At 30.0% G+C, this 21,752-nt stretch overlaps 1 protein-coding gene across 2 annotated transcripts; it reads left to right on the top strand.

Moving 5' to 3' along the window:
* Positions 1–1,971: 1,971 nt before the first annotated feature.
* Positions 1,972–19,759, top strand: LOC129984528 (uncharacterized). Of its 2 annotated transcripts, none has more exons than XM_056094429.1 (2): positions 1,972–2,126; positions 18,526–19,759. In XM_056094429.1, the coding sequence occupies exon 2, from the start codon at positions 18,681–18,683 to the stop codon at positions 19,536–19,538; it is 858 nt and encodes a 285-aa protein (XP_055950404.1). In that variant the 5' UTR covers positions 1,972–2,126; positions 18,526–18,680; the 3' UTR covers positions 19,539–19,759. The 2 variants fall into 2 exon arrangements, with proteins under 2 accessions (XP_055950404.1, XP_055950403.1); XM_056094428.1 differs by lacking the exon at positions 1,972–2,126 and adding an exon at positions 13,119–13,285.
* Positions 19,760–21,752: the final 1,993 nt, after the last annotated feature.

Below are 21,752 nucleotides of genomic sequence, written 5' to 3' on the forward strand. Positions count from 1 at the left end.
ATTCCGAAGTTATGACAGAGAAGCGTAAAATATCCCCCCCCCCTTTTCCCTTTCTTTGTATGGATTTAGAGTGTAGTAAAAATATGGAAAAATATTCTCAAAGTTGCACCTTGAAAACCATTGATTTAATAGTTTTATAAAGAGTCTTCTTAAACATAACGATTATAAGAGCTGTAGAGCTGGTTGTGTGTATTTAAGCCAAGGAAAGATGCCTTCTTGTCTCTTTTCTTATTTATTTTGCACACACACACATATAACAACACATGGACGATGACTTCACATATGTAAGGTAACACATAATACTATATACAATTAAAGTAGAGAATGCCGCTAACAAAGAGCGAACGTATAACCTTTTGCCGCTAACAAGAGAGCGAGCGGTGCCTACTTGCACCAGTTTCACACCAACTCTCAGTGCGCCTCCCCCACATTCCAAACATACATATGGGTTAGCGCATACTGCGCCATCTATGTTCAGTATTAATCTTTACTGTATGAATAAATATACAAAGAATAAAAAATACAAATAAAGTAATTAAATAAAAACAAAATATTATAAATAATAAAATCACATAAACAAGAGCTATATAAAAGATTAGTAGAAAACAATATATACAAAATGGAAATGAAATAATTGGTGTGTTTAGAAGTCTGCCTTAAACAAATACCTTCATGTATAGTTATCAAACAAGAAAGGCAGAATTTTTTTTAAAAAAAATTAATTATTTTTAATGTTTTTAATGCTTGTTACTTTCTCTTATATGTAGTATAGAAAAAATATAGTAATCGTCAAAAAATTCGAATTCGAGATTTTTGACGAATTTCCACATTTTAGAACTTCCTGAGTTCGAAAAACAAATTTGTGGAAAATATCCGGCTTTCTGTTCTGTGACAAACATAATTCAAAAACACTTTGCGTTAGACAATCGAAATTTGGTATAGGGTCCTTTTGAGTAAAATCTGTTCGGATATAAGTTAATACGATAATTACAAAACGAAGAGAACAAGATAGACATAATTCGGCACATAGATTAAACATCTATAACATAGACATTTGAAACATTTTGACCCAAATCCAACAACGGGTTGACAGCACGTCGGGCTCTACTTTCAGAAACAAGTAAAAGTGATTCAAAAACGCAGATATTAATATATGTATGGGGTTTTATGATTACAAGTGAAGTTTTGTGTCAAATTTTTGTTCTAATCGGTTGCGAAAAACGTATCTAAAATACAAATTCGACTTTTGGTACTATTAATGCATGTCAGGGATTAATTGCAAAATAACTCGCCAAGTATGACACAATAGATTCAGTAAAAAGGCTAAATTCAAGCCCAAAGTTAATATTTCGTAACTATTGTACACCAATACCATGTAAGGCATTCTCTGAAATGTTAGAGAGTATGCGAGAAAGTACACCCACTCGTTGATAGATGGCAATTTGTTGGGGGGGGGGGGGTATTATCAGATGAATGTGCATGGCATGATAATCAATAGTATATACAAAATTCATGTTCACGCTGTTGACCAAGTTTTAGCCTTTTCCAATTTCCATTTTAATAGCTTTTGAGTGTAACTGATAGTAGGCTTGAATGCAACATTATAAAATAAGCTGTCAGTTATGCCTTACTTAGATGGAATTGAATTGGTAACTATCTTTTATAAAATACCTTCGACGTGTTTTGACTTCTTTTCTGCACAAAAACAGTCCTGTCAACTTATTTTCACTTCATATTTGATATAAACATTTCCCAACTCATCCAGATGCAATACGCTCCAAAGCAAGATGCGTTGCATCCACTCGAACACCGTAAACACATCTGCGGTTGCCAAGCGCGACGCAAATAGCACCGCGCGGCAGGTGGGTTTTGTTTTGTTTAGAACGACGCTGAAGTGCCTTTTGACGCCGTGAATATGATTCGTTATTCATAAACAAATAAGTTGTTTGTAAAATGGGATTTGTTCCATCTAAATCTTGACCCCTTCTCCTGCTGAGTTGAACCCTGCTTTGTTCATTGTTTGCATAGTAACGCGAGAAAATTCTTTTGAGTTTGTTTAAGAACTGGGGTGAATGAAGGGTGCTTTCAGGATTTCGTGCAATGTCAGTGACTCATGGAATAGATGTGTAAGATTACTTTGATTTTTTTTTCGTTGTTTCCCTTTTTAAGTCAGTGTTCATTTATTATATATAATTTCGTTATATTAATAATGTGCTTACTGATTAACTCGGCTTGTTTAGGATGAAAAAATTCATGTACTTTATTTGTAAAAATTAACTATTTAATTAAATGGTAGGAAACTTTCACCCAAACCTTCTTTATACTTTAATATGTTTCTCTTAAGAAATTACTTCATATATGGGAATGAGTCGTCGGAATGCAACCGGGTTCTAGCTCCCTTGAGTTGTATAATAACAGTGCTATTATTTTGTTGACCACACGCTCATGGCAAGACGTATCTCCTACGGGAAGAATTGATGCATGGTCGATCCGATTTGGTTTATGCTAGCTGGATGTCTCTTTAATCGTTACATTTTACAATTTTCTTGCAGAATTGGAAGTATTTATAACAAATATTACAATGATCAAAAATCAAATAGATTGTTTGTGTTATGCAGTATAAGTGTCATATGGAAAATAGTAAAAAATGCATAGCATATTAACCTACGGCGCCATTCAAGTATTTTTTACGTATTACGTTTACGTTTTTACGGCGTAAGTACGGCGTAAGTATTTTTTTAAATTTACCTAATAATTCTATTGTAAAAAATTATTTTATGTAAAAAAATTATAACACTGAAAATTTTCTTCCCATTTACAACTTCGTTTATTTTTAAAATAATAATATCAGTTGTTCAACATAATTTTTAAATTTTGTAACTACTGGAAAAATAACAAACTACAATAATTATTTTACAACCATCGGAAGTTAAATTTTCCAGAAATTATTCATAATTTTTAAAAAATTTTATAAAATTTAATGGAATATATTTAGTAGCAAGTTGGTGACAAATAAATAAAAGGATTTAAAATAATTATAATATTTTATTCAATAGGAACTAGTGACAAATAACTATTGCGATAGTAAATAAATAAATAACTATCGTGATAATAATTCACTATCGCGAAATCTCCCTTGCGCTTTATAGTATTTATAGAAAAAATTATATTTTAAAAAAGCTTGTAAAACAAATTTATATTTTTACAGGATACAAATTGTCTATAAAGATTTCTCTTTTTTTTATATAAATAATAATGAAATGAAAAACTAAACGCAACATTGTTGGTTTTTTATTTAGAACTTCTTCTGTATACTGCATGGTTGCATATTTAATGATAGTTAAAATATAAATATTGGCCAAAACAGCAGACGATCCTGGCGGTTTTCGGTTAATAAGGTTTCATCAAGATTTCTTTTTCTTTAAAACCCTCGGAGGCGATATCCTAGGAAACCAGCGGGAATGGTCTTCATGAAACTTTCTCGCCTAACTCTTCAATAAATGTATTGCTGTATTATGAACAATATGTCATTAGCAAACAATAATTACAAAAGAGTTGGCGCAGTATGGCCAAAGATGGCTCTTGCGCCATAAAACAAAACAAAAGAGTTTATTAAAGAGCTCTATTAAACAATTAATCGCTGGGATTCAGGCAATACACAAGTACTGGAAAGCCGAATGTGTATTTTGAGCTCTTTTTTACCGGACAATTAAAATCAAAATGTGACCCTAGAATTAAAATTGTACTCACAAAAATCACATACCAAATTTCGAATATTTAAAATTCAAATATATATTCTTCCCATTTTTGAATTATCGCTTTTACATATTTGTGAAAATATAAACCGACAGACGATCAAAACCTTGATGGATATAATTCAATTTTGATATGTATCTGCCTTTTAGATGATTAACTAGTGTACTAAATTTTATCTATCTCTTCTACGTTTTATGGAGTTCACTTGCAATCAAACAACTGGACACATAGATTTCCTCTAAATGTATTTCGTTCAAAACTTGATAGAAATCTATAAATTTGATATAATGGCAAAATACCAAATTTCATCCTTCTCTCTGATAGCGTTTCTGAATTGTCGTGTTCACGTACAGACAGGCATAATTTTCAAAACTTATTTTTCGGTCTCTGGAAATTTTTGAATCTTAAAGATTCGCAAAATCGCTAGTCTAGATTTTCGAGCTTAGAAGATTACAATACTTTATCTTTGTATATTTGAAATAACAAAAACAAAACGGCGGGACTGGTCTCTCCCAACCTTTCTCTCAATGTTATCTCCCAGCCTCAGCTAAAAATTATGGACCTTGAGTAAGGCAGAAAGCAGGTAGCATGTCACTGATGCACAATATTTGCAAAATATTAACCGTTGGCGTGAATTTAGCATTTTTCTGAATCCATCGTGTTATCTTTGGCGAGTGTTTTGGCGATTAATCCCTGGCATAAAATTAATAGTATCCGAAAATCGAAAAACAATCAAACGATTAAAAGCAAAATTTTGATACAGATTGTAGTCACAAAATCATATACCAAATTTGATACATTTTAGCCATTATGTTTTTGAGTTATTGTTATTACATACTTCTGAAAGTACACACAGACAGACATTCAACCGTTCGTTGGATTTAGTTCAAGATCTGATGAGTGTCTACAATATAGATATTAAATCTGAGTGCCGAATTTTATTCATCTAACTCTCTTCATTTTGTAGTTATCGTGTTAACTAATATTCAATTAGATTATCTTGCTGTCTAATTATCGAATAATTAGAAAGCAAGATAGATAGATGTCTTCAACAGATTTTGCTCACATTCTCATAGAAATCTACAAATTTAGTGCAAAGACCATATGCCAAATTTCATCCGATTAGCTGAAAAAATGTCCTATCTTTGTCAAAGATATTCCAGAAATCCATTTTCCAGACCCTGGGAGGTCTGAAACGTGGAGATTCATCAAACTCTAGATTTCAAATTTTTTTAAGATTAGCTTAGAAGCTTACCTTCTCCATATTTAGTTACGAAAAGGCAAAAAGTCACAAATTCGTGAGTGAAGAGACTTACTGGCATTCAGACTTGATGATCCTTCATTCTAATTTTGTGAATAACGAGCCCTTATGATATCCTGTTGGCAAGATCTTGCATATTATCACAAAGTATTTCATGCACTGTCTGATCACGACTCAAATTAATCAGGTCCTTCTTCAATAGACCTCGTACAGCTGCAGAATTTGTTATTATTCCAACATATTGATCTGTCACTGAAAATAATTCTCTCTGTAATGAGATTTCATAAGGGTGGAGGTACTCCAAATTTTCGTTCAAAGCAAATAATTCCTCCAATGGCATCTTACAATTCAAGATATAAGGCGTTACTATTTATACCTTTATCGCACAGAATTGTAACTTTTGCTTTAAGCTCAAGCTCGGCATCGTTAGAAGTGCTACAAGTAAAATCAGTAGGAGTGGCATCGCTAAAACTTACTAACATACTATCTAATAAAGGTATCAACCCAGAGAAACCTTTTCGATGGCATTGGCGTGCAATAGTTACGAAAAATTAGTCTCTGGCTTGAATTTAGCATTTTTACTACATTTATCGTGGGATCCTTGGCAAGTTTTTTGGCGATTAAGTACTGGGATGTCAATAATACATATCTACCAAAACACCGAAAAAATATTTTGGATGCCTTTTGTACCAGCAATTGGAAATAAAATTTGTGACAGAATAACAAATACAGTCACAAAATTACATACTAAATTTGATATATTTAAGTCATCGCATTTTTTGAGCTGTCACGTTTGCTTGCATCTGAAAGTGTAAGTAGATAAATCCTCAATCCTTACTTGGATTTGGCTCAAAATGTGGTAGATGTCTGCACTATAGATGTTAAATCTATGTATCGAATTTATCCATCTAGATATCTTCGTTGTGTAGTTAACGTGTTAACGTATATTTCAATAGATTGACAGACAAGTTTCCTGCGAACAGATTTTGGTGAAAACTTGAAAGGAATCTGAAAATTTTATGTTAAAACCGTATACAAAATTTCATTCGTCTAGCTTAAAGCGTTTTTGCGTTATCTTTGTCACAGACAAACAAACATTTTCCAAGAATGTGTTTTTCGAATTCGGGTAGATCGAAAACGTGGAGATACGCTAAAAGCTAGCGCACGAATTTTTTGACGATTACAATACTTTCACTACACTTAAAATATGAGAATGTAAAAATGAGAAAAATTATACACTTATATAAGAAAAACTATAAAAAAACTATGGGTAGTCGAGGAATAAGAAAAAGAAAATTTAATTGTGATATCCTGTCAAACTGAAGCCCACATTTAGGAATAAAATGTTAACTGCTAGTTCAAAAACAATTCCTTTAGAGATGAACCTTTATTTAATAACAGGAAATAACCAATATCATTTCAAATTCCTCAACTATTACAGTTTCCGAATATAATTGCTTACTGAACTGTTTTCCAGTAGTTACTAGAGTTTCTGGTGCTAAAGGTCAGGAAGTTGCAGATTGTTAGGCAGGAACTGTTGCCAAAATTGGATACAATGACCAAAACTCTCTCATTTGCATAGCGCAACTCTTTTTGAGACCCCTGCAATTGCCTTGTAATTATTATGGTATAAATTATTATAATTCAAAAGTAATTTATTAAAAATAAATATTTTGCTTTTATTTTTAAAATGGTAATGTAATTAACGCTTGACAGAAATACACCATAAAATGAATTTTGATATTCTTGTGCAAATTTAACAGGCGTTTGAGAGCAGCTTTGGGTCCAAAAAGGTTCAAATAAGAAATTTATTTTAAGAATTAGATGCATGGATCACAGAACCTCTGGTAATGAAATAGAATATGTGACATAGTTTCTTCTGTGTAAACTTGAAGTACGCAATTTCAGAAATGTTGTGTATTGAATCTATGAAATCGCTCATTAATAGAAATCATATTATGTAGAAATGTATAGGAGGAAATCAGACAACGCTGTTAAAAATGACAGTAGAATGCAATGAGTAATTGAGTGTTTATTTCACTTTTTTTGTTATTATTTATTTTATTTATTTATTGCTTTCATTATTTTGGCATCATTTATAACCATGAATGCAAACAAAATATATAACTGTTGGTTTAGACAAATTTTAAAAAGCGAAGAGTATCACTAGGATAAATATATCTTAAATAAATAATTGGAAAAGCGACATTTAGGGCTCTTAGAAAAACAAACGGAACCACGCCATTTATCATGGATGATGCAACCGATTTCTAGGGGAGAAAGAAACAGGTCGTTGAGGGAGTGCATCCGGCTAGTTAATAAAAGGGTTAAATCAAATATCGTAGGCAGCAAAGTAAATATGTCCTTCTAATTTTATCGTTTTGACATTTCCGTCTCAAAACGTAAGCAACGTGTCACCCCTTTTGGCTGCGCAAAAGACGGATCTTCAACCCAGGTTTCGAGCAGCATACTATTGGACGGCGTCCAGCGTCGACGTGGCAATGGGGATAACGCAATTTCGAAGCGTCTGCTGGCACCAAGCCACGCTGCGGGGTGTTTCTCTTGGCAGCGCCCTCTCGCTGCCGTTGTGTAACCCTCTCTCTACCGTTTAATACCCTCCTTTGGGTTGATAGATAAGGGCAAAGAACTGTCGGATTGGACATCACCTTTTTTTTCACACAACTTCCCCGCGAACAGGGCGTTGATCCTGGCAACCCGCGCTGGGGGATAATCTTTACTGAGAACTGCAAAGATAAGAAACCTCTTTGCTAAAGCACTTTTTAATAGTTTGTCCTCTTTAGATGAAAACCACACTGAATTCCTAGGAAATACTTTCCAGGGCAGAGAATTGTGCAACAAAACAGTGATTTTTTTATTATTTTTATTGTATTAAATATTTTGGTTGTATTTTTATATTATTGATTATTTTGTTTTCGGTAGTTAAGCCATACATGTTGGTCTTGAATCATTCAGCCTCTTTCAGAGCTGGAAAAAGGAGGAACGAGTTAATACCGTAGCAATATTCTTTTATTTTAAATGAAAGAATATTTAGAACAGTAATCTTATCGAGAATGAGCACTTTTCTCTATTTTTCTTCTTCCAAAATTTCAGAAAGATGGATTGTCTGAGATTGCAGATCCGTGGTCCGCACGATTCCACGACATTAGCCACTTCTGTCTTGTTTTATAACATGGTTCATCAGAGATCGGGAGAATACAATAAAAGTCTGTTATATTAGTGACCTAAAACAAAGAATCCCTGTATTCCTTGTAGAATAACATTTAAAAAGCTCCTCAATATTCTGTTTTATTACTTTGCGTGTGATCAGTAGATTTCATATCAAAATTATATTCACCCAAAATCTTAGAGCCATGCTTAAATCTGGATTGCTTCTCCTGATATACTATTATCCTGAATTACATTCAATAATTTATGATAACTTTGAATTATTGTCTTATTTTGAAGTAACTAAAGGATTATTGAAAATGTTTAAAAAGATAAGAAATTTCGAATACATATGAACTGAATGTTTACGGAGAGGAAGTTTGCGTATATGGCATAAAAAATAAAAACTTAAATACATTTCAATCTAGGGTAGTATCAAAGTGTGCATATAATAATATATTTCACTTCTAGAAGTCAGTTCAGAAATATTTTATTTATTTAACCCTCTTCAACTTCATATAACTATCCAAAACATATAACAGTACAGAAAAATATTTAACTTTTTAAATCATGCAAAAATATAATAATGTAAGCAATACTCCGACCTAGCCAGAGGCCATGTGGGACACTTGAGGGGGATACCGAAAAGCAATTCCATCTAGCTGGAAGGTGCAAATGATATTTGATGATATTGGACACTTGCAAACAACAAAGGGCCCTCTAGAGAGACCACATATTGGTTCAGAAAAAAGAAAACATTTTTACATTACATATTAAATTATGTAACATTAAGAATGCCTTATATACATTAAATGTATGTTAACTTTTTACATTAGGAAAAGATTAAAGAGTTTTGTGAAATGTCCTTAATAGAAGAGTTCTCCGACGTCAAGAGACATCCAGTTTCTTGGCCATCATAGTCTGTGTTCTCGCCATAGTGCACATGCTTTGATTCGCGTTATTTATAAAGCCTTCTTCGGTGCCACACTGAAGTCGAACTTTTGTCAAAGAAGCGGCTTTGATATACAGAAAATACACCATGTCCAGTATATACTTGAAAAAAATAAAAATCGCCTTCAATTTGGTTAGCAGAAACATTTTTAAAATGATGATAGGTAGTTATACCCTTGATGAAATTATTCTCTCTCTCCTGCCAATCTTTAATAATTAATTCTTTAGTTCCATTTCTGAGTTGGACATGCAAAAATATATCAACTTTTTTTTATTAAATGCCTGTGATATTTATTTCAAAATTAAAAAGAAATGATGATTATTGCACATTAGAATTCAAATTTCAGTTGATATTAGGAGAGGATGACGGGATGTTGCTGTATTGAATTTTAATTCGAAAACCGGTTCTCACTATATAAAAAATGCAATGATGATCATAACAGTTTAAACATTTATCGTAATGCAGGACTTTTGTCTTCTGATAATTAATCTATTCTATAAAGAACCTTTTCTTATATTTGTGCTTTTATTAAACTAAACCATTATTAAGTCAAACCAAAAAACATTCTAGGTTATTCATATTTATTCATCCAGTGACTAGAACGAATTATTGGTGCATGTAGAGAGTACTTTTTCATTTTTATTTACACCGAATTTTTCCATTTTCTTTGTTACTTTTAAGCCAGATTCCTTCCCCCCCCCCCCGAAAGCGTTTTAGCGCGAAGAGTTTCACTTGTTTTGCTCTCCCCCCTTCATTACTTTTTACTCAGCACCCCTAAATAACTTGACAAGTAAACCCATTCCTGTTAATGGGAGCGCGTTCGTACGGTGGCGTAATCATATCTAGAAATCTCTTTGAACCTACCAACCGTACTTCCATGAAAATAAAATCTGGCATGTTTTTCAGATTCTTGAAGTGAAAATTCCACCTAAAAGTAAATACCACATAAAAGGATGTATTTGGCCCGTCATATGCAGCATATTATAGACACCTTAGGTTATTAATTACTGACCTAATATAATTAGGTTATAAATAGGTTAATAATGATAAAATAAATTAATAAATAATATAACTATATCAATATTAATACTACGCTCCTCTATACTATTGTCGGACATCAAAAATTAAAATAAATGAATTATACAAATTAAGAAAAATAATACTAAGCTAAGTATAGAAGTGCGCTTAGTAATGTCGACATTATATATGGAAGAACAATACTAATGTCGGAATTATAGTTTGAAACAACTATAACATTTCAAACCATAATTCCAACATTAGGAGTGATGAATGCTTTTCAGAAAAAAAAGCTACGTTTGAATGAGTGATTAGTGTTTTCGTTATATTTGGAAAATCAAAATGTATAGTTAGTGAAAAGTCAATAAGCTTTACATAAAATGGAAATAATTGATAAAACTCAAAAATTGTTGAAATATTATCGAAAATGGCTATCAATTATTTCCCTCAAGTATTCTTTAAGATGTAATTTTCCGTTTTTGTTATGATTTATGAAGTTTTTATTTTTGTTAGGAAAATATTGGGGTAGGCCGAAGGAAACTATATTCAGCTATTTCTTTCTTTTTATTTTTTGTCCAATTTATTTTAGTAAATTACTTAACAAAAACTTTAAGAAGAGAGATCTCTCACGTAAATTTAGATGTGAATTAAAATAAAATCGTAATTGGTTTAAACGTTGGCATGTTTGCGAAATGGGGAACAATTCGTTTATTGATATACTGCAGAGTTATTTTTATTGCATTTACTATTTCGAAATCTAAAATCTCTCATAAATATGTTTCTGAAATATATTAATAAATTCAAGTATAATAATTGTGAGCATGGTTCGCAATTATTTCACTTTATATAGTTACGATAAAAGTATAAGTGAAGATATTTCAGTCTTAACTTATTTCTAAATGAAAAAAAATGAAATATTTTACAGGTCTTTAAACTGAGCATTCAAATAAATAAGGATTCCACTCATTTATGAAACTAGAAAAGAATTTGAATAAGAATACTTAATGGTTTGCTCAAAAACTAAACTCTGCTACACTAACGCTAAATGTAAAAGTGCTCTTTTTTTTCAAAACCCTGATTGGGTTCCTTTAAATAAAATGAATTGAACTTAATGAGCGACACTCAAAAAACTTTTTCTTCTATGGGGCTAATCTCCAATAATAGTGATGAAAGCGGTTACGTCAGCGATTGACTAGGTTAAAAATAACTTTAGCTGTTAAAGGTTAAAGAAGTTCAAATACGTAAAAGATTCTTTTCGTTACTTCCGAATATTTTAGTGTTTTGTTCTTTTTATTTTTTTCTTTGGTTCCTGGATAACCAAGGAATTTTAAGAGCGTTAGATGGTGAAGGTACAATACGGCTTTCGAGCCAAAGACGCCTCATAGTGTGTTTCATATTGCCAAACAAAACTTCATAGCTTGTTCTTTATACTATAGTAAAAGTATACTATTTTTGATTTTCGGGCTGCTTTCTCTATTTCAAACAAATAAAGGTTTTTTGCATTTTTGATTATAGCATTCATATGTATAAACATACCAATAAATAATCAAACTTTGCAACTGATTTATTCCAAAACAGGATACATACATAGAATATTAATAATAAAGCTATGTGACAAACTGCATTCACATTTATAAACATAAGAATGGACATCTCTTAATTTGTTTTCTATAAAATTTAATTGAAATCTATGATTTTGATGGCAAGACAATGTATCACTTTTCATAAATATACCTATTTGTATTTTTGTGTTATCGTTTTCATTTTTAACATAATTTCGAAAATGTGTTTTTCGAACTCAGGAAAAAATTTTATGTAAATTTAATTTTTTTACAATTATAATTTTTTTTTTTTTTTTTTTTTTTTTTTTTTTTTGCTTATGAGAAAGTAAGTTTTTGGATGAGAAAGTAAAGATATGAAAAAGATTGAGAGTCGTAAGTGTCATCTTTTAAGTTTTGTTTCAGTTGATTGTTCGTATGTAACTTTATAAAATCATCATTTATCTCTTTGTTATTGCTTTCTCCATATGACGTGCGGAGTTCAATCGGAGCCGACGAAAGTCATTCAAATAATCTCACAATTTACTGAAATTGGTTCTTTCCTGTTCTGACGGCGTTTCATAAAACCTTTTTTAATGCAATCAATTCAAAACTAGAGAAAGATAAAATTGTATATTTTTGTGTTGTTGAGAGATTCAGAAATTTGCTTTTTTAATTATGAGTCCTGTCCCCCAAATGGGATCCTGAAAACAATGCATTTAGAAAATTCTTCGTTTTTGCAAATCTAAAAATGATTAAGAAACCTATTTTTTGATAGTCAGAAGTACTAGTTAATAAGCAATTATATTGTTAGGAATGTGCGATATTGCTTCCCTGTGCAGTAAGTGTCTTTACAAGGAAGACAGTTTTACGGATGTCGAATTTGATCCACTTTATTCTTGTTTGAGTTAATATGTTCACATATACAGGGGGATTTGATGATTTGATGAAATATTCTTTCAGATTCTGAGAAGTGGGGTTTCATCAAAATCAAGCCAATTTGTTAACGATTACGAAACTTTTTCTGAATATAAGTAATGATTCCAGAAAATTAGGATTTGGGTTGCCAGTCAGAGTAGTTCCATAAAATGTATGTCAGAATCGTAGATATCCCCTTTTGGTCCCTGAAATTATGCAGATTATATTTTTTGATCGTCGGAAAAGATAAAAACTCAATTGCCTGTGAAATTTTCTACCTACGCTTTATACAACTGACTTGGCTTAAATGGCAAGATGATTTGGAGTATATATTTTTGTTGTAGTGGGTGGCAAAGTCTAAATAAGTCTTCCTGGAAACGAATGGATCGTTTCAACTGTGTCTTTTCCATTGATGCTTTTTCCACGTGAATCGTGGTGACGTGGGCTCGTCGTTTATTTCGGGCGAGAGGGAAGGGTGTGTCGGGTCTGCCTAAAGTACAACACTCTCAGAAATAAACTACGTTTGACGAGTGACGCTTTCGTGTGGCTTGGCGTGGTGATGCAATCAGCCAAACTTAGGTGCGTAACTCGGGGGATTTTTCTCCAATTTCTAGACTTCCGTCGAAGTGAGTGGTAGCGAAAAACTTATGCTTCCTATTTGTGGATACGTCTTTGTTGGTAAGTCGCAGTTATTTTCACGCTGAATAAATATTGGTGACATTGCAGGAGGTTTCTAGCACATACTTGAAGATTCCTTTTCTATTATCCTGGCTTTCTTTATTTTCGAATTAATTTAATTGACTCTCCTTTTGTATAAGTTTTTTTTTAATAAATCACAATTATTCCCGAGCAAATAATGATGATCAAGTATAAAGTATTCATTCAATTAACCTTACATCAATTACTAAGGCACCATTTTTTCATTTCAGTTGTGAAAATAAATAAGATTTTCTGTAGCCAACATGTATTCGATTATTTGCATCCTGTTTAATCGTAAGATTCCCATAATTTAAATTATCTTTATTTCTGTTATTTATGAAGGTATCATGATGGATATTGTTGTGTGCTGTATATTTCTGCTTTTATTCAGCCTTCTTCTTTCTCTGATTACCAAATTATCCATTTATCTTCATATTAAAGTAGATAATAAAATCGTTTCGTAAAATGTTCCTGAATAGATTGGATTATCTGTTCCTTGATCAAATGTAATTCTTATTTAAATTGCTTTAACTTTTTCCTCAAAAAAATAAAAATGCTATAATTGAACAAAAAGGAATTGAAAATATCATTTGAAAGGGGGAAAAAATAATGAATTGTCCTTGACATCTAATATTACTTTTCCACAAAGATTTATTTGATTTTAATGGAACGTGTTTAAGGGAGAAGTTTCATTAATTCTATAACTGATACCAATTCATTTTGATGTTGTTACTGTTGTCTAATTTATTCTTTTTGTCATCCCTCTAATCTTTTTACATACTTTAATTGAATATGATTTCTTAAATTACGTAAAAAGGAAATTTTGTAATCAATATTTCATACTCGATCCATTTTACAAATTTATTTTCATAATTTTGTAATTAACTTTTCACTTGCTCGATCCATTTTACAAGTTTATTTTCACAATTTTGTAATCAATTTTTCACATACTCGGTCAGCTTCACAAGTTTATTTTTGCAATTTTATAATCAATTTTTCATGCGGATTTTCAAATTTTATACACTTGTATTTTCGTTCACAATGCACGGTATTAATATTTTAATAACTTAATTTTCAGACAGTAGATTAATTTAAAATTCATTTTTATTCCATTCAAGTTTCATCAGCAAGTATGGAATTTGCGAAAAAAAACTGATCACGAGATTCCATAACATTTGTAATAATATTTATAAAATCTATTAAACATTAAAATATAAAAAAAACTGATCACGAGATTCCACAATATTTGTCATAATATTTATGAAATCTATTAAACATTAAAATATAAGAAATAATAATAATAACAAGGCTTTAAATGCTTCATTAAAAGGCTTTTATTGTTTCATTAAAATACAAAAATGAATTTTTTTTATCAAATATTTGTGTATCATAACAAAAACTTAGAAGTATGAAACACCAAAATATGAAAATAAACTGCAGTGAGAAAAAAGAAAAGCTCTTCATAAAGAAGAAAAAATCCTATATGCTCATTAAAATATATCTATTATATTCAAATATTCAGTAGAAATTAAATATATTCGTAAAAAATGAATTTCATTCATTAAAAAGTAACACTATTTACAACAGATGTGTAATATTTAAATATTCTTGAGAACTAAAATCGGTCATGCAGTAGAGTTTATGAGAAATAAGATAAATAATAATCTCTTGTTTAACTGTTAAAAAATTCTGTCGCAGCCAATATATTAAATACAATGCAAATTGACAAAACTATATTAGGATTTTATTCCTACTGAATATTTGTTATTTCACAGTTGCAATAATTCCGTAACAGTCATAAACTATATTCGTTCGAGTAAGGTAAATTTAATTGAACTTTACGATCGTAGTTAATGCATGATGTAGCAATATCTGGCGGAAAAATTTATCGATATTTATTTTTTAGAATTTATTAATTTATAAAAAAACAACCGCAAATTTCAAATTTCAAAAAGTCTCGAGAAAAGATTTGTGTAAATTGTCTCCAAGACAATTCATATAAATATTTTAGAAATTGCGTGTTATTAAACTCAATGAGTAAAAAAAAAAAAAATCTCTAAAGAAGTCATAGAAAATTCGTTAATTAGCATTTAATATGCATTTTATTCCTTTATTAAATTTAAATGATATATCCTTTTCAATGAGCTCCTTTGATAATTATCGAATTTTAGTTGGAACCAACAATCTATTTCTTATATTACATGATACTGGATATGGGAATTTTAAAAAATTTTTAATATAAAATCAAAATAATTTTTCAAGATACCGACAAAGTATGAAAATAATACAACATTGAACTTTTAAAATTATTTATGATTTTACAAACAATGTTAAATTATTACTTCTAAAATTATTTATTTTCATTAGACAATTTTGAATAATTATTTATTCAAACCATGTAAGTTTTTAAAGAAATATCTTGTTTTTAAGAGATTTGTAAAATTCTTATACAAATATTTACAGAAATTACGTTTCTAAATATTGATGATTTATGATGCTCATGTTATATCTCAACATAAAAAAAAACTGTAAAATCATAATTTATCATTTATGAGATTTTATAGGTGATATAATCAATTACTTTTCTTTTTTCACATGCTTCTTCGAAATCTTTTTGAAGAAAAGATTTAATTTAATTAATCATCAATAGCTATAGTCGTAAATGCCTTTCTAATTGCTTTTCTTTTCATAAAAAAAATAGTTCCTTTTGTAGCGCTCTTCAATATGAACGCAAAATAAGCATATTTTTGGCATTTTAAATGGCGACTAGTAAGCAAATTGTATTTAGATGGAGCGCAACTAACTCTACTTTTCTGCCAACTTTTCGAAACATTAAGGAATGCAGTTTCTAAAGGATTCACTAATTGCGAAAGATCGTTCGCGTCTCAACAGCCATTGAGAAATTCATTCCAAATGTGACATTGTACACTGAAGAAATTTTCACCTCTTGCATGCAACATTCTTGAAATAAAGAATGTGAAACAAAAAGAAAATCTATTTTCTCCAAGGATTACGTGAATTTTCAAGAAGTTGAATGACTTAACTTGCAATAATTTCACCAGTAAATAAATCGCGTAAAAAAAAATACAAATTAATAATCAATCAAAAGAGGTTACATTAAACAACTCAAAACAAAAAAAAAGTGCTCTTTTCAGCTTATTCCAAAAAAGATTAGGTGCAATAATATCTTTCGTACATTCTATGCTTTAAATTGTTTCTATTAATTTACGATAAAAAAAAACTCTTTGTTTTTAAAATACCTTCTTTCACTTTGCGTTAAATTAAATTGATAACATTGAAATGAATTCTTCGTCCACAGCTGGAACAATTCTTTTTTAAGAAATCACCCTTTTCTCTTTTTAAAAAAGGCCACTCTTTTAAAAAAAATTAAAAATAAATTAAGACGCATTTTTTATTTTTGTTCATTTATAACATGTTAAGTAAATAATACTTAACATTTCATCTTTGATTTAATTTATGTTAATTTTTTAGATAAATTTCTCATGGTAACCTATATTGTTAATTGAATTTCTCTTATAATCGTTAATGACTCTGCTTTTTCAAAAAAAAAAAAAAAAAAAAAAAAAAAAACATTCTAAACCTAAGACCAGTGCTCTCACAAAAGAACGCAAGATAACGTCTCTGCATTGAACTTGTTACGGAGAAAAGATTCGTTCAGTGAACCCAGTCCGGATGGTTCTATTCTTCCTCATGACTCTTTGGAACCTTTTAAAATGTCTGACGATGAAAAGAACAGTTTCGAAAGGCAACAGTCAAGAATGCACACAGAAGTGAAGTGCCATGGTTTGATGCCAAACGAAACACATAAAAAATAATGTCGCTGATGAGTTGGAAGAACATCCATCACCGGGCTTTTCAAATTAAAAGAATGCTTTGTTTGTCTTGGAATTCTTTGATTCTGTTCGAAATTGTTCAACTAGACTTATCGTATTAAAAGATCCCTACTCGATAAATAACGATATATATATATATATATATATATATATATATATATATACAGAGAGAGAGAATGTCAGTACTCCAATTTTTCCCATATTTATTGCCTTTAAAATCGTATTTGTTATTCATTCTTAAATTTCCACAGCCTATTTTGGTATAACTTAATTAATTTTCAATGATAAAGAATGTTTCATTTTGAAAAAAATTTATAATTTAAATCTGATAAATACAATTAGTTTATTTTACATAATTATAAATTAAATTTAATATACATAGCCCAGCTTTCGGTTATTAAAAAGTCGGTAAAAATTTGGTTCCAATTCAAAGATCAGGTTATTTTACTTATTTAGGTTCATTTTACCATTTTGAAATCTTATTTATTTTGTCACTTATCATTACCTTTGACATAATATGTTGAAAGAAAAATCTTCTGATTTGATTTGAGAATTTTTGACAATTAAGAAACAGCATATGAATTTTTAATGTCATTTGTTTAATTTGGCTTATTTTATTTTATCATTTAATGCTATTAATTACATGTTCGGTAATCCTCAGTGGCACAAGTTCTCTTCAATATTTTTTATAATATTGCAATAATTGAGAACCATCATAAAAATTTTGTGCAATATCTTTATCATATCAGGAATAATAGTTGGAATTCATTGAAATGATTTCAAAATAAAAGCAACTGGACAACAATTTTTTCCGTCGTGCAAAAAAATAAGTATTTGTAAAGAGAGAGAAAAAAAAAACTGAAACGGAATAACAAATCAGTTATAGAATACTTCATTGAATGCAATTATTGAGGTGAAGGGCAAGTTAAATTACAATGAATAAAAAACGTTAAAATGGATTGCAATATTTAATTATATAATTGCAATATCGTTGAAACACAATATCGTTGATGACACGCAAATAAAGCAAATAATCCCTTCAATTCTTTTATGTTCTCTGGCAATATAAACAAACATTACTGTTCATATAACTCAACATAATGCAAATTGTCACTTTGTGGCGTCACATCTTTTTTTGTCCTCCAAAATACAGACTGAATTTGAATATTAAATAAGGACGGTGAATTTGACATATAACATGTTTGACTAGTTAACTTATAAGTTTATTTAAATTTGAATTTCTTAGAAAAAAATAAGTGACTGCAATTCTTGGTCATACAAAAAATTTCACTAAATAAATTACCCATATTTTCATACAATTGTATAAACTAAATTGAAAATAATATATTTTCATTTTCTTTGCAGGTATCACGATGAAAGTTTTTCTTTTGCTTAATCTAGTGGACAACAAGCAGTTTCGTTCTTGACATAGAAGAATCCTTGCGACATTTTTCTCCGATATAAAAATCAGACACAATTTCATCAATTTGTTGTTGCCAGTGTGAGCTTTTTGCCTAAATATGAATCGGGAAAGGAGAAATAGAACAGAGACTCTTCAGAGATCAGAGGCCATAGCTAGTCTTATCAATCAGATAATGTTTTTCATGCTCTGTGATCGCTGGTTTTGCCCAGAAGAGAAACTGACTGGCTTGTACGCACTTCTTTTTTATAATGTCATCTGCTATCTCCTCATATACACTCAAAGACTGGTTTATCTGCAGGACATGACGCCAGTAGTGTTTATCTCTGAGCATTCCAACGTACGCCATCTTGCCATGACAGCCACCAAAGTCATGTTAGAATTCACGAGGGCAGTCACTTTTGTGGTGACTGGTGTGTTTATGCTGTTAGTGTTTGGACTCGAACAAGGTCTAGAGCACTTCAATCCTACTTGGCTGTATATTTTCATAACAGGTCTTTACTTCACGCTCACAGAAAGAACTTGTCAAGAAAAGATACCCTCCTTACTAACTTACCTAAAGTGCGACTTCTTTGAAAGCTTGGAAAGCCTCTGGACACCTGTTCTGGTACGGATCTGTTCTTCGATCGCTTCTGGTTTGATGATTCTTCTGGTATTTATATGTTCTCATGAAAACTGGATTCTGTTGACATCAGCAAGCTTCATTAACGTCTACATGTGCATTAAAGATATGGATCATTATTGGCAAGCTCTGATGAAGGAAAAATCGAGCATTGATAAGTACAGATATGCCACAGCGCAAGAGTTGAGTGACAATGATGATGTCTGCGCCATTTGCCTACAATCGATGGTATGGGCACGAGTCACACCTTGTCATCATTTTTTTCATGGAGATTGCTTAAGAAGATGCCTAAAAGAGCGTCCTTTCTGCCCCATGTGCAAATATGGTCTCGAGTGATTTGCTGAAGTTCAAGTTTTGTCAATATTTCATTTTTATACTACTTGTTAATTTAATTTATTATTTATTTCTAGTCGAAACACGATCGATAAAACGAACTGATCCAGTTGATCTGGAAAAGCCAGTAGAATGAATATTTTTGCGTTTATTGCGGCATTCTTGGCAAGTGTATGTTTTATATAATGAACCTGTTTATATACTTAAAATATTTGTTCTATTGACATTATTCTTCCTTAAATTCTACGAAATAGTAATTCCCTAAGAATGAAATCGTTAGAAAAATTGCAATCTGAAACAAAATTATAAAGCTTTTGTTCACTTCTTTTTGAAGTTTGCTAGCATTTTCATGCATGGTCATCTATTCATACCACTTATACTTTGTTTCAAAATATAATGGAGTCACTTCATGTTCAAGAGATCGATAATTTGGTTAATTTTAAGTCTGCCGAATGTTTTTTTCGGGAGGAATATTGATGTACGATCGTGGCACAATGCAAGTGTTACTATAGATTATTTGTATTTAAGACGAATGTTTGCCTTTCATCCACTTTGTTTCAAAAGTTACTATTGTATAATGTGTACACAATATTACATACCACAATGTTGTATAATATATAACAATACATCCAAGAAACTAAATTTTCAAAAATGTAATTTAAAAAAAAAAAAAGAAGAAGAAAAAGAAGAAAAGAATACATCTTATTAATTAATAATACAAGATATTATTTTAAATAATGCCCTGAAATATTTTTTTTTTCAAATGCTGAATATCATATAATACAGTGAAAAAAATAATTTATGCTCTTTGTTTTATAATGTTCTGCAACATGTTGAAATCAATATTGTAAATTCCATATTGTATAATATTATGCAACATTTGCAAATTTATTTTATTTTACGACAATATTTATTAAGCGACTAAATATCGCACGAATTGACCCCATTTTAATTTTTTGCAAGAACTTAGAGTTAAGATTTCACTGATTTGTTACAGAAATGTTGAATACAATAAGCTCCTACGGTTTGTTTTCTTTAAATGCATTGAAATCCTACCCATTAATAATACAAATTTGCTTTCATTTCACTTAAGCAGTTATGTGTACTTATGTAAAACGAAAGCAATGATCACATTAGCTCAGTTTTTTGCAATTATATGATTTTTATAATCTAAAATGATATGCAAAAAAAAAAAAAGGATATTTCCTGCTCTACTTTTCATAAGCTACTTGCATGCATTTTTTTAATACAAAGAACACTACATTGATAGAGTTACAACTTCTTCACAATTAAAATTTTGTACATGTAAAAGAAATAACTATTCATTAATACATTGTCTAAACCTTCACTAAGATCAGCTTTGCAAAATAGTCTGTAAAAATTATGCTTGATGCATGTTTGCATTTATTATACCATATATTATAATTGCATTTTATATGCTTTGGATGTGAAAATATCTATAATGAATTTTCAGTGAAAATAAATCATTTCTATTTTTAAAATATTTAAAGCAGTTTTCTGCTTTTAAGAAATTAATCTTAATTTATTCAAATAAATAAATAAACTGATTATATGTTAAAATTCTAAACTATTAAACAGAATTTCAATAAATTTTCTCTTTATTACTATGAGGTATAAAGTAGATAATTAATTAAATATTTTTAATAAAATACATATTATATATTTTCATCTAGAGTAACCCTAAAATAACCTATCCAAGCAATCAACATACAATTAATTCTATTCAAAATAAATTTACATTCATTTCATGCCTGCTGTTGATTGTAATGTAAAGTAGAAAGGCTGATCTCATGTGTTATTTATTTATTTATTTATTTAAGTGCTTGTAGATTAGAATTTTTAAATATATTTGTTACATTTGTAATTAAAAGGCTTTCATGTCATTGGTTTGAAATTATTTAATCAATAAAAGCACACATTTATAAAATCACATGTTTAACTATTACATTAACATTCAAGTAATTATGACCAATATGTGATATTTCTTTTTATTTTATTATTTATTGAAATTGTTCGTCACAAACTGCAACCAAAATAAAATAGAAGAGGGCAATATTTTAAAATTAAGATTAATGTAATCAAAATATATTAACATTGTTAAAATTAAAGAGGGAAAGAATAGAATTTTCCTATGAGATTATTCACAGAAGAGTTTTGTTAATGAAAAGTAAATGAGTTTATATATTAAGAATTATT

Source organism: Argiope bruennichi, chromosome 9 (assembly GCF_947563725.1).
Source record: "Argiope bruennichi chromosome 9, qqArgBrue1.1, whole genome shotgun sequence".
NCBI classification, from domain to species: Eukaryota; Metazoa; Arthropoda; class Arachnida; order Araneae; family Araneidae; genus Argiope; species Argiope bruennichi.

Coding starts and splice junctions, on each gene's coding strand:
- LOC129984528 (XM_056094429.1), top strand. CDS start 18,681: ATGAATCGGGAAAGGAGAAATAGAACAGAGACTCTTCAGAGATCAGAG.